This window comes from Amphiprion ocellaris, chromosome 5 (genome assembly GCF_022539595.1).
Source record: "Amphiprion ocellaris isolate individual 3 ecotype Okinawa chromosome 5, ASM2253959v1, whole genome shotgun sequence".
Lineage (NCBI taxonomy): Eukaryota > Metazoa > Chordata > Actinopteri > Pomacentridae > Amphiprion > Amphiprion ocellaris.
In genome coordinates, this window is record NC_072770.1 from 40,028,611 (window position 1) to 40,045,728 (window position 17,118).

The 17,118-nt window shown below is 38.0% G+C and overlaps 1 protein-coding gene across 11 annotated transcripts in view; it reads left to right on the forward strand.

Annotated features, from left to right (window-relative positions):
• The first annotated feature begins 286 nt into the window (after positions 1-286).
• LOC111580519 (E3 ubiquitin-protein ligase RNF123) overlaps positions 287-17,118 on the forward strand; it is a 130,236-nt gene continuing 113,404 nt past the window's right edge. For 3 of the 11 annotated variants that reach the window (XR_008601740.1, XM_055010836.1, XM_035956360.2), the window contains exons 1-4: positions 289-452; positions 1,411-1,505; positions 2,017-2,101; positions 12,803-12,879. Coding sequence is in view for 8 of the 11 variants with exons in the window: in XM_055010836.1 (XP_054866811.1) it covers positions 1,424-1,505; positions 2,017-2,101; positions 12,803-12,879 (244 nt within the window). In the remaining 3 variants the exon portion in view is untranslated. Of the gene's footprint in view, positions 453-529; positions 661-1,410; positions 1,506-2,016; positions 2,102-12,802; positions 12,880-17,118 lie in introns of those variants that run through there. The other 8 variants (XM_055010837.1, XM_035956362.2, XM_035956363.2 and 5 more) reach the window with 6 other exon arrangements.

The window sequence follows — 17,118 nt, forward strand, 5'->3', positions numbered from 1 at the left end:
ATCTCTGTCCAACATTAAATATTAGTTTAAAATACTCGGTTATTAAAAGCCTGATGGTTAAACTGACCACGTTACGTTACCATAGTAACTAGGTTTAAATTACAGAATTTACTTTGTGCAACCAAAATATTTTAAAATTATTTTAACTAGTTTGGTGTCAGCTTCTTCTTCTTATTATTTTAACTTATTATGATTATTATATATTTTTTAATTATTATTTTTTAATTTTATTGTATGTCCACAGTTCCTGACTCCTGCGTCTTTTCTGATTCGCGTTTTGCCAGGAACAACCAGTGTTTTGTACTGAGCGGCGCTCCGTAGCTGGTACAGACTGTTGTGGTTGAAATCAGTGTTTTATCGTCGACAGCTGCTCCGCGGACCTTTACAGACGGAATACCATCACCAGAACCCGGTCAGAGCTGCAGGAGCGACCCGGTAGACGGCAGGACACGGTAGGTTCCACTGCTAGCCGCTGTTAGCTGCTGAGCTTCGTTAGCCTGTTAGCTGTCTGACATGTATCCGACTGCAGGGGAGCCGAACCGAGCCGGATCGAGCCGAGCCGGACCGGGACCCGGTACCAGTGTGTCTGATGGTTTAACCCAGCTCCGTCTCTCCGGGTCCGGCTGCAGAGTTTCTGTCAGATCGGGCTGCTGTGGCTCGGTACCGGAGGCTAGTTAGCTGCTAACAGGCTGCTAAGTCATCGGTTAAATGGAGTAACTGTAGTATAAATACACGGCTGTAGTATAAATACACGACTGTAGTATTAGTACATATCTGTAGTACAAATACACGACTGTAGTATTAGTACACAGCTGTAGTATAAATACACAACTGTATAAATACACGACTGTAGTATTAGTACACAGCTGTAGTATTACGACACGACTGTAGTATAAATACACAGCTGTAGTATAAATGCATGGCTGTAGTATTAGTACAGAGCTGTAGTATAAATACACAGCTGTAGTATAAATACACGACTGTAGTATAAATACACGACTGTAGTATTAGTACACAGCTGTAGTATTGCTACATGACTGTAGTATAAATACACAACTGTAGTATAAATGCACGGCTGTAGTATTAGTACTCAGCTGTAGTATAAATACACGGCTGTAGTATAAATACACAGCTGTAGTATAAATACGCGGCTGTAGTATAAATATACAACTAGTATAAATACACAGCTCTAATATAAATACACAGATGTAGTATAAATACACAGCTGTAGTATAAACACACAGATGTAGCATAAATCCCCAGCTGTAGTATAAATACACAGCTGTAGTATAAATACACAGCTGTCGTATAAATACACAGGTTGTACCAATTTCACACTATAGAAAAATACATCTCCGTGCAGTATAAGTACACAGACAGTAGTAACTCCTGGTTCTGTTCCTTCTGCAGTATTCGGGTCAGAATGAGTTCTAAGGGAGGCGGCACCGCTCTGACCCGCCGGAACTACAGGCTGGCTTCAGACACCGACAAACCCAGACACACAGGTAGGTACACAACAGGTACACAACAGGTAAACACAACAGGTAACATATCAGGTACACAACAGGTAAACACAACAAGTAAACACAACAAGTAAACACAAGTAAACACAACAGGTACACAACAGGTAACACAACAGGTAAACACAACAAGTAAACACAACAAGTAAACACAACAGGTAACACAACAGGTAAAGACAACAGGTACACAACAGGTAAAATCAGACTCCTGAACAGGTGTGAGATCAGAACCAGTCCAGAACCATTCCAGAGGTAATCTGTTTCTGAAATGTTTTAATGAGATGTTTTCTGAACATTGAATCTCTGACGCCTCAAACTGAAAACAAACCCTCTGGGATCCATCCTCCATGTTCCTCTTCACTCACTGTTCTGGAGGTTCTGGAGGTTCAGGAGATTCTGGATGTTCTGGAGGTTCTGGAGGTTTCTCAGACTTGTTCTGGTGAACTTGTTGATTTGTCCTCCTGTCTAACTCCGTCTGTCTTTGACCTTCTGTCAGGAATCGTGAACGAGAAGCTGCTCAGCGACTACCTGCACCACGTGTTTCCCTCCAGCAAGCAGGGACCTGCAGTGGCCTCACTCAGGTAACACCTGTTACCTCAGGGAACACCTGTTAGCTCAGGTAGCACCTGGTAGCTCAGGTAGCATCAGTCTGTTAGCTCAGGTAGCATCAGTCTGTTAGCTCAGGTAGCACCTGTTAGCTCAGGTAGCATCAATCTGTTAGCTCAGGCAACACCTGGTAGCTCAGGCAACACCTGGTAGCTCAGGTAGCATCAATCTGTTAGCTCAGGTAGCACCTGTTAGCTCAGGCAGCACCTGGTAGCTCAGGTAGCATCAGTCTGTTAGCTCAGGTAGCATCAGTCTGTTAGCTCAGGTAGCACCTGTTAGCTCAGGCAGCACCTGGTAGCTCAGGTAGCATCAGTCTGTTAGCTCAGGTAGCATCAATCTGTTAGCTCAGGTAGCACCTGTTAGCTCAGGTAGCACCTGTTAGCTCAGGTAACACCTGTCTGTTAGCTAAGGTAGCACCTGTGAGCTCAGGTAGCACCTGTTAGCTCAGGTAGCACCTGTTAGCTCAGGTAACACCTGTCTGTTAGCTCAGGTAACACCTGTCTCTTAGCTCAGGTAGCACCTGTTAGCTCAGGTAGCACCAGTCTGTTAGCGCGGGTAGCACCTGTTAGCTCAGGTAGCACCTGGTAGCTCAGGCAACACCTGGTAGCTCAGGCAACACCTGGTAGCTCAGGTAGCATCAATCTGTTAGCTCAGGTAGCATCAATCTGTTAGCTCAGGTAGCACCTGTTAGCTCAGGTAGCACCTGTTAGCTCAGGCAGCACCTGTTAGCTCAGGTAGCATCAGTCTGTTAGCTCAGGTAGCATCAGTCTGTTAGCTCAGGTAGCATCAATCTGTTAGCTCAGGTAGCACCTGTTAGCTCAGGTAGCACCTGTTAGCTCAGGCAGCACCTGGTAGCTCAGGTAGCACCTGTTAGCTCAGGCAGCACCTGGTAGCTCAGGTAGCATCAGTCTGTTAGCTCAGGTAGCATCAGTCTGTTAGCTCAGGTAGCATCAATCTGTTAGCTCAGGTAGCACCTGTTAGCTCAGGTAGCACCTGTTAGCTCAGGCAACACCTGGTAGCTCAGGTAGCATCAATCTGTTAGCTCAGGTAATGTCAGTCTGTGTTGACATGAAAACTCAGTGACAGCTGCTGTGTGTTATTGTGTGTTTGTGCATCTTGAGTTTCTCTACTCATGTTTCTTTCATCACTTCTATACATAGACACACAGACAGACACACACATACACTCTTTAAATCTCTGTGTATATCTATGTATATCTAGATCTATGGTTCCGTATGTATGGACTTCTATTCTCTGTTTTATTGTGTTCCAGAGTTTTATTCCTTATTCTTATCATTGTGGCTTCATTATCCTGAACGTTTGAAACTCTTTAGTCTCATTTTAATTATTCTTCTTGAACTGATTTAATTCTTTTTTTTTTTTAATTCTTTATTTTTTAGTTTTATCAAATTTTTAATGATGGGTACAATTCACATGTGCCAGCATGTGCACAATATTATCATCGTTTGTTTTTCTAAAGACAGTTTCCCATCCAGAAAGTAAAACAAAATACAATACAATAAAATAAACAGAACCATGAACATATTTTTGAACATTAGGGAGTGACCATTACATTGTTTTTAAATTTTTAGACTCAAAATTAAATTGGGCTTTTTCATTTTTATGTACGCAACCCATTTTTCCCAACATGCTACAAACCAATCTTGTTTTTGATTTACAAACGCTGTCATCTCTTCCATTTTATAAATATCCATTGTTATATCTCACCATGCTGACATGGTGAGAATATCCTGCAATAGCCATTTTTTAGTTATCGATTTCTTACTTGCAACCAACAAAACACTCATTAGATATTTATCCTTTTTTCTCCAGTCCTCTGGTAAACATCCAAAATAAACAGTTTTTATTCCAAATGGAATTACACATTTAAAAATGTCTTGTAGTGCTCCATGAACATCTTTCCAATACTGTCTAATAAGTGGGCAGTCCCATAGGATGTGAAAATGGTTTGCACGTTGGTCTCCACACTTTCTCCAGCAGACAGGAGGCGTTCCATCATAATGTGTTTTTTGACATAGAGTGAAGAAGTATCTTATCAAAGTTTTCCATCCATATTCCTTCCATCTCTGTGATTTTGTGCATTTCCACTGGAGTTTCCATATTGCAGTCCATTCCTCCTCTGATATAGTCATCCCTCCTTCTTTCTCCCACATTGTCTTTGCATGTTCAGTGGAATGACACTTACAATTCCTCAGACATTTATAGAAAATTGAAATTGGCTTCTTATTCGTTTTCCCATCATATGAATTTCTAAACATTTTCAGTAAGTCCATGTTACTCTCTGACACTGTATCTACTTTTGCTTCTATATAATGACGTATTTGTAAATATTGGTAAAAGTCTTGTTTTTCCAGTTCATATTTATGTTTACGTGTATCAAAGCTGATAACTTTACCATCCTTAATCAACTTGCTTAAAATTGTTATCCCTTTAGAGGTCCATTATTTGAATCGTGAGTCTAATTTTTTTGGTAGAAAGTCGGAATCATAAGCATACCATTTTAACATTACAATATCTTTTTTCAGGTTATATTCTTTTACCACATTTTTCCATACAGAGAGAATGCATTGAACCCAAGGGTTATCAGTAGTGTCAATATATTTTTGAATATTCGCATCAGCCAGAGTAGCTTGTATTGGGAAAGGAAAGATTTGCTCCTCTATACTTTTCCATTGGGCATTATATGATATATCACACCAATTTATCGATGCCTTCATCTGTGCCGCCCTAAAATAATCCCTTAGAGATGGCAAGCCCCATCCTCCCTTCTCTTTAGACAATTGCAACGTCTTAAAACAGACTCTTGGCCTTTTCCCCTCCCATATATATCTCGATATCATCTTGTCCCATTCATTAAATTGAATTTGATCAATTTGTATTGGTAGAGTCTGAAACAAGTACAGTAGTCTTGGTAAAACATTCATTTTGATAGATTCGATCCGAGAATATAACCTGAAGTAAGGAATTAAATTCCACCTTTTCAAATCTTCATCTATCTTTTCCTTCAGTGGAGTATAATTGAATTCAAAAATTTTTGTTAGATTTTTTGGTATACTAATACCCAAGTATTTTAAGGATTCACCCTGCCACCTAATAGGGCACTTAGTTGTTATCTCCATCGACGGGTGATAATTATATGAGAGTGTTTGAGTTTTGTTTAGATTTATCTTATATCCCGAGAGCCGACCATGTTGCTCAAGTAGCAGCATAAGTTTGGGAAGGGAGTCAGTTGGGTGTCCAAAGTAAACCAAAATGTCGTCCGCATAACAAGCTAACTTGTGCTCCCTTTGTCCGATAGTTATACCCTTAATATGCGGATTTTGTCTGATAGATTGGGCCAACCGTTCAAGATACAATGCAAATAGAAGTGGAGACCATGAGCAACCTTGTCGTGTACCCCTTTCCAAAGTGAAACTGCTTGACAAATAACCATTAATTTTAATTCTTGCAGTTGGGTTGGTATATAACGCCTTTATGGTATCAATAATTGTATTATGTAATCCAAATTTGTGTAATATTTTATAAAGAAATTCCCAATTTACAGAGTCGCATGCTTTTTCAGCATCAACACTAATAAGTACTGCCTCAGTTTTGTTCTTTTGTATATGGTTTATAATATGGAGAGTTCTGCGAATATTATCTTGTGTCTGTCGGTTTCTTATGAAGCCTGTTTGATCGTTATGTATCAACTTAGATAGGAATTCCTCCATCCGTCTGGCCATTATCGCAGTGAACAGCCTATAATCTATATTAAGAACTGATATCGGCCTATATGATCCACACTCTGTCTTGTCCCTGCCTTCCTTTGGTATTGCTGAAATAATTGCCTCTGTCCAACTTGGAGGTGTTTGTGCCTTTTTTTTTTTTTCCCCCCAAATATATTTATTGGATTTTTGTTTTCGTTACAAAGAAAACCAAAACAAAACACAACATAACATTCCGGCACAGATTTGACAGACAGGAAATCTAGACAAATAGAGTGAATATACAGATAGACATACAGTAGAGGTTTACGAAAAGCCTCTATAAAAAAGTGCTGAGATGTCCATACCAATGTGTGACATAAAAGGGTCCCAGATTTTACGAAAATGATCATCTTTACCATGCAGTTTGCAGGTTAGATAGTCCAAAGATACATATTCTAATATTGTCCAATGCCACTGATTTTTACATGGTACTTTATCCAAAATCCAGTTTACAAGGACACATTTCCTCGCACAAAATGTAAGCATTCTATAAAGTCGTCTTTCATATTTACCAGTGATGGTGACATCAATTATTCCAAGTAGCATAGTCAATGGATTACACACTGTAACATCAGAAAGTGAGAATATTTTACCTAATTCGCATTGTACATCATACCAGAAATATTTTATTTTTTCACATGACCAATAACAATGTGTAAGGGTGCCCAGCTCCATTTTACACTTGGGACATAATGGAGAAAGGCCAGAATTAAATTTATGGCGCTGAGATGGAGAAATATGCGCACGATGTAAAATTTTAAGTTGTAGAGCTTTTACCTGGTTACAAACACTTAAGAAATTAGCATTACTCCATGCATTGTCCCAATCGTCATTGCTGAGTTCCATTCCCAATTCTTTTTCCCATAGTCCTCGCAAATGGGAATTGTTGGTGTTTTGATATTCTCTAAGTAAATGATAAGATGACTTAATAGTGGTTTTGGCTTTGGGCAAGAATATTTGCTTTTCGAAATCAGAGATAGATTGATCCGAAAGTAATGTTGTTTTTCTTTGAACATAATCTCTCACTTATAAATAGCGGAAAAAATCCTGTCTCTTTATGTGATGTTTATCAATCATTTGATCAAAGGACAACATAGAGGGTCCATCTATTAAATTTGACAGAATAGAGATCCCTTTAGATGCCCAAACACGAAATCCAGAATCTGTCGTTCCACGTGGAAAAAGGGGGTTATCACACAGAGGTATAAATAATGAAGTCAGTTGAGGTCGCCCTTCCAGTTTTTGAACTATATTCCACGCCTTCACGGTGAGAATTGAGAGTGGATTGCTGCACGACGATTTCAAATGTTTCAACTTTTTAAGAAATAATAAATTTTTCAAAGGGATTTTAGACATGGAGCCCTCTATATCAAGCCAGAGAGAGACAGGATTTTGAACCCAGTCAGCTACAGCGCGCATATGAGCACTGAGCTGGTATTTTCTTATGTCTGGGAGGTCAAGGCCTCCCTTCGAGGATGGAAGGCATAGTGTGGAGATTTTTAAACGAGGTTTCCTTCCAGCCCAGATGAATGAACTCATCCAACTGTTTAAAATTTTTATTGTTTTGTGTGTAAAAAGAATAGGGATCATTTGAAGTGGTTATAATAGTCGGGGGAGGACATTGATCTTCAGGAGCGATTCACGGCCCAACCAGGAGAGAGGTAAATTCTTCCGTCTCTCAAAGTCTATTTTAATACGATCAAAGAGAGGGATGAAATTACATTTGTACATTTTGTCAGAATTGGGTGTTACATTAATTCCTAAATATTTAAATCCTTCCGGAGATCATCTGAAAGGGAATGGAGGGGGAACTTCAGGTTTTTCTTTTAAAGTGCCCAAAGGCATTACCTCTGATTTGTTAAAATTAATTTTGTAGCCTGAGATGATGCTGAATCTGTTAATAGTCTCAATGAGAGTGGCAATGGATACCTCAGGCTTAGTCAAGAAAATAAGGACATCATCAGCGTACAAAGTAATCTTATGATGCCTCTCACAAACAATCAGACCATGTATGTCCTTATTGACTCGTACTGCTTCTGCTAAAGGCTCGATGGCTAAGGCAAAGAGCAGTGGGGAGAGGGGACAGCCTTGGCGTGTACCCCGCCGAACCTGAAAGATGGGGGATCGCAAACCATTTGTTAGAACAGCGGAACAAGGGCTACTGTAAAGAAGCTTAATCCAGTTTATAAAGGTGTTACCCAAACCAAATTTGTGTAGAGTATAAAAGAGATAAGGCCATTCGACACAGTCGAATGCCTTTTCAGCATCGAGAGAGGCAACCAGACCCTGCATTGATTTTTGTTGAAATATTTGTATCACATTGAGCAGTCTGCGTGTATTATTGTATGAATTGCGGCCTTTAATTAAACCAGTTTGGTCTTGGTTAATGAGCAAAGGGAGCAGTCTTTCAAGATGTTTTGCTAGCACCTTAGAGAGAATTTTCAAATCAGCATTTAATAAGGAGATTGGCCGATATGAAGCACAATCTTCAGGCGGTTTTTCTTTTTGAAGTATCAATGAAATATTGGCTTCTCTCAAAGATGAGGGCAGAAGACCTTTCACAAATGAATCATTATACATATTTAGAAGTGGATCTACTAATATTTCTGAAAATTCTTTATAGAATTCGGAGCTAAGTCCGTCAGGTCCTGCCGCTTTTCCAGACTATAACCCTTTTATAGCATCCAAAACTTCTTTCCTAGATATAGAGGAATTTAAGGTAGATCTTTGATCGTCCGACAAACTAGGAAGATCAAGATGTGAGAAAAAGCTGTCCATCAAACCAGAAGTATTGGCGTGTAACTGTGAATTGTATAGTGTCTCATAAAAACTTCTAAATGTGTCATTAATTTTTGCAGTGTCAAAAAAATGCATGCCATTCACGTCTTTAATTGAAGAAATGTTTTGGGAATCTGACTTCTTTTTTGTAAGATAAGCCAAATATTTGCCTGGCTTATCACCATGTTCATATCATTTTTGTTTGGCGAATCTCATTTTACATTCTGCTTCATTTGTTAACAGTCTAACGCTGATCGGAGAGTAGTAATTTCTTTGAGTTTCTTATTTGAAGATTTACTAATGTAGTCTTGTTCAGCTTTTTTCAATTTGGATTCTAATATGACTCTCTGTTCTGCCTGTCTTCGTCGTTTACTTTTAGTGTAGGAGGTGATTATACCTCTGGAGTAGGCATTAGATGTCTCCCACAATAATGATGGGTCATCTGTGGAAACTGCATTTATTGAAAAGAACTGTTTGAATTCCTCTATAAAATATGACACAAAGTTTTGATCATACAGTATAGAAGAATGAAATTGCCACCTTTTGGTCCGATTAGACATACTCTAAATGCCACATTCAATAAAAACTGCAGCGTGATCCGATATGACTATATTACCTATAGAGCTTGATGTGATGGATGGTAGTAAGGTTTTGGGAACAAAAAAATAGTCAATCCGAGTATAACATTTATGTACCTTTGAGAAAAAGGTAAATTCCTTGTCCGTCAGGTGTTGTGCCCTCCACACATCTACAAATGCCAGCTCTTCACATAGCGTTGTGATTAATTTGGCTTGGGGTAGTAACTGTTGTCTGCAAATGTAGTCTCCCGGCAGCCCGGGGGGGGGGCAGCACAGACTCATAAAAGCAATTTCCTCTCCATGTAAACTGCCTCTCACAATCACATAGCGTCCTCCTGTGTCTTTAATGCAGTCTACCAGTATAAAAGGGACATTTTTCCTGACTAAAATTGCCACACCTCTACTTCTGGATGAGAAGGAGGAGGAATAAACATAAAGACACCCTGTTGTAGTTTAGCATGTTCTTGATCATTTAAGTGTGTTTCTTGTAGTAAAGCTGTATGAACCTGTTCCCTCTGAATATAATTCAAGACCTTTCTCCGTTTGATTGGCGTGTGAATCCCATTCACATTCCAAGTACATATCTTTAGTGTCAACATGATATTACCTATTCACTGATAATATTCACATAATTATGTCTATTTGTCAAACTATTCAACAAAACCGGCCGGAAAAACACATTACAAACATGACAAATAAAGAAATAAACACTGCCTAAAACTGGCAAAGAACAAAATTCACTTTTCATCTCCTAACCTGTAGGAACACAAGTGAGAGGGTTTCCTGACAACAAGAGTAAGCTCTTGGAAAATAAAAAATGAATAAAAACTAAACTAACAGGCAGGAGTGGTGAAGCTTAAGAAAAAAAGACCCACTACTACTCATAAACAAATGTCTATTAATATATTGAACCTGTTTCAGTCATATTATGAATGAGAAAGGTCAGTGTGCAGCAGACTGCTACTCACAGAGATATGAAAGTATTGGCTCACGAGCATCGTAAGGGCAGGCTTCAGCTCAGAGAATTCTCAACTTCAGATTGTCCCAGCAAATCCAAGTATTTATCCACGTCGGCCGGATCAGAGTACACCTCGGTGGTCCCACGGTGAGTGACTTTAAGCAGGGCGGGGTACAGCATTCTGTATACAGCTCCCACGGACTTCAGGCGCCTCTTCACGTTGCCGAAACTTTTCCGCTTACGGATCACAGCAGCGGAGAAATCTTGAAAAATCATCACTGTTGCATCACCATGTTTCAGTGGCTGGTTCTTCTTGCTTTTCTCCCACGACGCAGTCATAATCCTTTGCTTATCCTGGTAATTATGAAGCCTCAGGAGGACGGGACGTGGTCTCTGGTCGCGGGTTGTGAGTGGACCTGTGCGGTGAGCTCTCTCCACTTTGATGCGGCCTGTCTTCGTGTCAATGTTCAAAAGTTTGGGGAGCCACCTCTCAAAAAAAAGCGTGGGGTCACCACCACCTTCCGCCCGCTCTGGGAGATTGAGAATGCGGATATACTTGGGTCTGCCTCGATTCTACAGACCATCGATGTATTCCTCAAGCTGTGCCACCTTTTTCTCTAGCGACTTGAGCTTGGCGTGCGTGGGAGCTGAGACGTCCTCTATGGCTGAGATCCGTGTCTCTGCTTCGTTGATGCGCCTCTCGTGGCTCTGCAATTGTTCTTGTTGAGACTGTAGGAACTGATTAATCGGCTCAAGTTTGTCTTCAAAAAACTTTAGTGAGATTGGCTGTTACGGCATGAATCACCTCCTGAAGGGCTGGTGTCATTGCCTCTGTGTCGCTAGCAAGGATGCTAGTAGCCTCGTTGCTAGCGTCACCGTTGGAAACCTCAGCCGCATCCGATGCAGGACTTTTATTGCGTACCCTGCCATCAGACTGCCTTAAAAAGTAGTTATTAATGCTCATTGTGAGCTAAGCAGTGGAAAAATGTCAACCTTACTGCAAATCAGTGGGTTTTAAGAGCAAAAATAATAAAATTCTGTGCTGTCACTCCCGGCTGACCTTACTTCACGCCGCCATCTTGGAAAAACCCTTTTGTGCCTTTTTTAATACCCAATTAAGTGTAGGTAGTAATACAGGAATCAACTTAACCTTTAATTCCTTGTACCATTCAGCCGTATAGCCGTCTGAACCTGGTGACTTGTTTGTTTTTAGCCGGCTAATGGCCTTTTTAAGTTCCACTTCTGATATATCTGCCATCATTTTTTGATTCTGTTCTTCAGTCAGACTTGGAAGGTCTAATGAATTCAGTAATCTTTCAGTTTCGTTGTCACTTCCTCCAGGAACTTTAGAGTATAATGATTTATAAAATATCTCAAATGCTTTGTGAATCTCTTGCAATTTACTCTTTAGCTTTTTGGTTTTTGGGTCTTTAATTTTAGTTACTGTATTTTCTGCAATTTTCTTTTTTAATTTCCATGCTAGTATTTTCATTGATTTCGATCCACTTTCATGGTATTTTTGTTTAAGAAACATGAATTTTGTCTTAACATCTTGAGTGGCTAGATTATTTATTTCGTTTCTAATGTTTTTAATTTCTTCAAAGACACTTGATGTTAGAGATTGTGTTTAATTTCTAATTCTTTTAATTTATTCTGTAAATCTTCCATTTTTTTTATTTCTTGTTTTTTTCTTATATGAGGCTATTGCTATAATTTTCCCTCTTATTACAGCTTTTAGTGTATCCCAGAGTATAGCAGGCAAGACCTCTCCATTGTCATTTATGTCAAGGAAATCCTGTATTTCTTTTTTAATTCGTTCCTTAAAATTAGCATCTTTAAGCATACTCGAATTTAATTTCCATGTTATTATTTTGGGGCATAATTTTAAATTCACTTTTAAATACAAAGGTGCATGATCACTCACATCTATTGTCCCCATATCACATGTCTGAATTCTGTCTTTATCTTTGGCAAAAGTTATGAAATAGTCTATTCTCGTATAAACAGAATGTGGAGCTGAGTAATGGGAGTAGTCTCGTCTACTTGGAAAAAGATCTCTCCAAATATCAATCAAACCAACCTCTTCAAACAGTGCGCATACTTTCTTATGTAAAGTACTTGAGTCTGTAACTTTTCCATTGGAACTATCAAGTTCCAACCTCAAACGAATGTTCAAACTGATTTAATTCTAAGCCTGTTGTTTGACCTTTTAGTTGGATTTATTAAATTATTCTCATTAAACTTGTTTTTATTTTAATTACAGATTGCTTTTTAGTCTTCTTTGTTTAATTTTATTGTTACTTATTTAGTTAATGATTAATTTCACATTTTATCTCCACTTTATTACTTTCTAGTCATATTTAAACTTTTACTGCTTTCAGTAGCTCGTCCTGTAGGTTAAAATTTATATTTCTTATTTATTTTGAATTGTGTTCCTTAGTGAGAATATTTGGTTTGAATAGTTAGAAAGTTATTCGATGTATTGTGAGCTGATCGATCCTTCAGTCTGATCAATAAACTGATCAGTGAACTGATCAATGAACTGATCAATAAACTGATCAATAAACTGATTGGTCTCTTCCTTTGGGTCTCCAGGAAGGTTCTGGGTTTCCAGGATCTGAGTTCTCATCTGGAGAAACTTCTGACTGAAGATGAACCTGAGGAGAGTTCAGGTAGAGACACTGTTCATGTGAGATCTACTAAAGCATTATTATTATTATTGTTATTATCATCATTTATAATAATAATGATCAGAGTTCACCTGAGATCTACTAAAGCATTATTATTATTATTATTATTATTATTATTATTATTATTATTATTATTATTATTATTAATAATAATAATAATAATAATAATAATAATAATAATAATAATAATAATGATCAGAGTTCACCTGAGATCTACTAAAGCATTATTATTATTATTATTATTATTATTATTATTATTATTATTATTATTATTATTATTATTATTATTATTATTATTATTAATGATCAGAGTTCATCTGAAGGCATGTGTCCACTAGATGTGATTTTCCTTCACGGCAACGCACCACATCTGAAAATCACACGGACGGTGGGTGGTCACTAGCGGACCACAACATGGTCACATGACAGCGCTGAGCAACAGCAGGACGCTACGTGGTGACGTCACTGAGCTTTCAGCTGGACAGTCCTGCAGATGATTCGGATAAACACAGAGGCTCAGCCGCAAACTTTCCCTTTTATTTCGAAAATACTTCAGTGAAAAGTATTTCTGAAAGCATTTGAGGCGAGAAATAATCTGTGCAGCTGAATCTGTCCTCGTTTTATTTCACCGACGGCTAGTTTAGAAGTTTGAGGACAGTTTCAGGATGCGTGGGATCTCCGCACACCGCATCCAATTTGCATAAAGTAGAAGTCAGTCTACTTTATGCAAATGAGCTGCAGCCCTCTTCGGGCAAACACACCTGATCACAGCTGGAAACGCACCGCAACCGGACCAGCATGCCACATGCAGCGCATTTCCAGCTGTGATCCGGTGTGTTTACCTGGAGAGGGCTGCAGCTCATTTGCATTAAGTAGACTGGACTCCGGCATGCGGAGATTCCACACATCGTGAAACTGTCCTCAAACATCTAAACTAACCATCAGTGAAATAAAACGAGGACAGATTCAGCTGATGCACAGAGTATTTCTCACCTCAAATGCGTTCAGAAATACTTTCCGCTGCAGTGTTTTTGTAATAATAGGGAAAGTTTGCGGCCGAGCCGCCATGTTGGTCCGGCTTGAAATCCAGGAGCAGACCAGCCCCCGAATCGATGCGTTTGTCCAATCAGGAGCAGGCAAGGTGCTTAAAGAAAGGTCGGCAGGTGTTGAACACCATGGAGGAGAAGCTTAGAACAGCTGGATCTGCGCACGCATCATAACCATTAGTGTTTTTGAAATAAAAGGAAAGTTTGCGGCCGAGCCGCTGTGTTTATCTGACTCATCTGCCAGACCGTCAAGCTGAAAGCTCGGTCATGTGACCATGTAGCGACCTGCTGTTGCTCAGAGCTGTCATGTGACCATGTTGTGGTCCACTAGTGACCGCCCGCCGTCAGTGCGATTTTCAGATGCGGTGCATTGAAGCAGGAAAATCACATCTAGTGGACACACGGCTTGAGATCTACTAAATTATTATTATTTTTATTTTTCTATTAATGATCAGGGTTTATCTGGGATCTACTAAATTATTATTTTTATTTTTTAGTAATGATTAGAGTTTATCTGGGCTCTACTAAATTATTATTATTATTAATCATCAGAGTTCATCTGAGATCTACTAAATTATTATCATTATTATTATTAATACTCTTATTAATAATGATCAGAGTTCATCTGAGTTCTACTAAATTATTATTATTATTATTATTATTATTATTATTATTATTATTATTATTATTATTATTATTATTATTATTATTATTATTATTTTATTATTTTATTATTATTATTATTATTATTATTATTATTATCATTATTAATAATAATAATAATAATAATAATAATAATAATAATAATGAATATAATAATAATAATAATGATCAGAGTTTATCTGAGATCTACTAAATTATTATTATTATTATTATTATTATTAATAATAATAATAATAATAATAATAATAATAATAATAATAATGATCAGAGTTCATCTGAGATCTACTAAATTATTATTATTACTATTATTATTACTATAATAACAATAATAATTATTATTATTTTCCAAGTCTGACTGAAGAACAGAATCAAAAAATGAAGGCAGATATATCAGAAGTGGAACTTAAAAAGGCCATTAGCCGGCTAAAAACAAACAAGTCACCAGGTTCGGACGGCTATACGGCTGAATGGTACAAGGAATTAAAGGTTGAGTTGATCCCTGTATTACTACCTACACTTAATTGGGTATTAAAAAAGGCACAAACACCTCCAAGTTGGACAGAGGCAATTATTTCAGCAATACCAAAGGAAGGCAGGGACAAGACAGAGTGTGGATCATATAGGCCGATATCAGTTCTTAATATAGATTATAGGCTGTTCACTGCGATAATGGCCAGACGGATGGAGGAATTCCTATCTAAGTTGATACATAACGATCAAACAGGCTTCATAAGAAACCGACAGACACAAGATAATATTCGCAGAACTCTCCATATTAAAAACCATATACAAAAGAACAAAACTGAGGCAGTACTTATTAGTGTTGATGCTGAAAAAGCATGCGACTCTGTAAATTGGGAATTTCTTTATAAAATATTACACAAATTTGGATTACATAATACAATTATTGATACCATAAAGGCGTTATATACCAACCCAACTGCAAGAATTAAAATTAATGGTTATTTGTCAAGCAGTTTCACTTTGGAAAGGGGTACACGACAAGGTTGCTCATGGTCTCCACTTCTATTTGCATTGTATCTTGAACGGTTGGCCCAATCTATCAGACAAAATCCGCATATTAAGGGTATAACTATCGGACAAAGGGAGCACAAGTTAGCTTGTTATGCGGACGACATTTTGGTTTACTTTGGACACCCAACTGACTCCCTTCCCAAACTTATGCTGCTACTTGAGCAACATGGTCGGCTCTCGGGATATAAGATAAATCTAAACAAAACTCAAACACTCTCATATAATTATCACCCGTCGATGGAGATAACAACTAAGTGCCCTATTAGGTGGCAGGGTGAATCCTTAAAATACTTGGGTATTAGTATACCAAAAAATCTAACAAAAATTTTTGAATTCAATTATACTCCACTGAAGGAAAAGATAGATGAAGATTTGAAAAGGTGGAATTTAATTCCTTACTTCAGGTTATATTCTCGGATCGAATCTATCAAAATGAATGTTTTACCAAGACTACTGTACTTGTTTCAGACTCTACCAATACAAATTGATCAAATTCAATTTAATGAATGGGACAAGATGATATCGAGATATATATGGGAGGGGAAAAGGCCAAGAGTCTGTTTTAAGACGTTGCAATTGTCTAAAGAGAAGGGAGGATGGGGCTTGCCATCTCTAAGGGATTATTTTAGGGCGGCACAGATGAAGGCATCGATAAATTGGTGTGATATATCATATAATGCCCAATGGAAAAGTATAGAGGAGCAAATCTTTCCTTTCCCAATACAAGCTACTCTGGCTGATGCGAATATTCAAAAATATATTGACACTACTGATAACCCTTGGGTTCAATGCATTCTCTCTGTATGGAAAAATGTGGTAAAAGAATATAACCTGAAAAAAGATATTGTAATGTTAAAATGGTATGCTTATGATTCCGACTTTCTACCAAAAAAATTAGACTCACGATTCAAATAATGGACCTCTAAAGGGATAACAATTTTAAGCAAGTTGATTAAGGATGGTAAAGTTATCAGCTTTGATACATGTAAACATAAATATGAACTGGAAAAACAAGACTTTTACCGATATTTACAAATACGTCATTATATAGAAGCAAAAGTAGATACAGTGTCAGAGAGTAACATGGACTTACTGAAATTGTTTAGAAATTCATATGATGGGAAAACGAATAAGAAGCCAATTTCAATTTTCTATAAATGTCTGAGGAATTGTGTCATTCCACTGAACATGCAAAGACAATGTGGGAGAAAGAAGGAGGGATGACTATATCAGAGGAGGAATGGACTGCAATATGGAAACTCCAGTGGAAATGCACAAAATCACAGAGATGGAAGGAATATGGATGGAAAACTTTGATAAGATACCTCTTCACTCCATGTCAAAAAACACATTATGATGGAACGCCTCCTGTCTGCTGGAGAAAGTGTGGAGACCAACGTGCAAACCATTTTCACATCCTATGGGACTGCCCACTTATTAGACAGTATTGGAAAGATGTTCATGGAGCACTACAAGA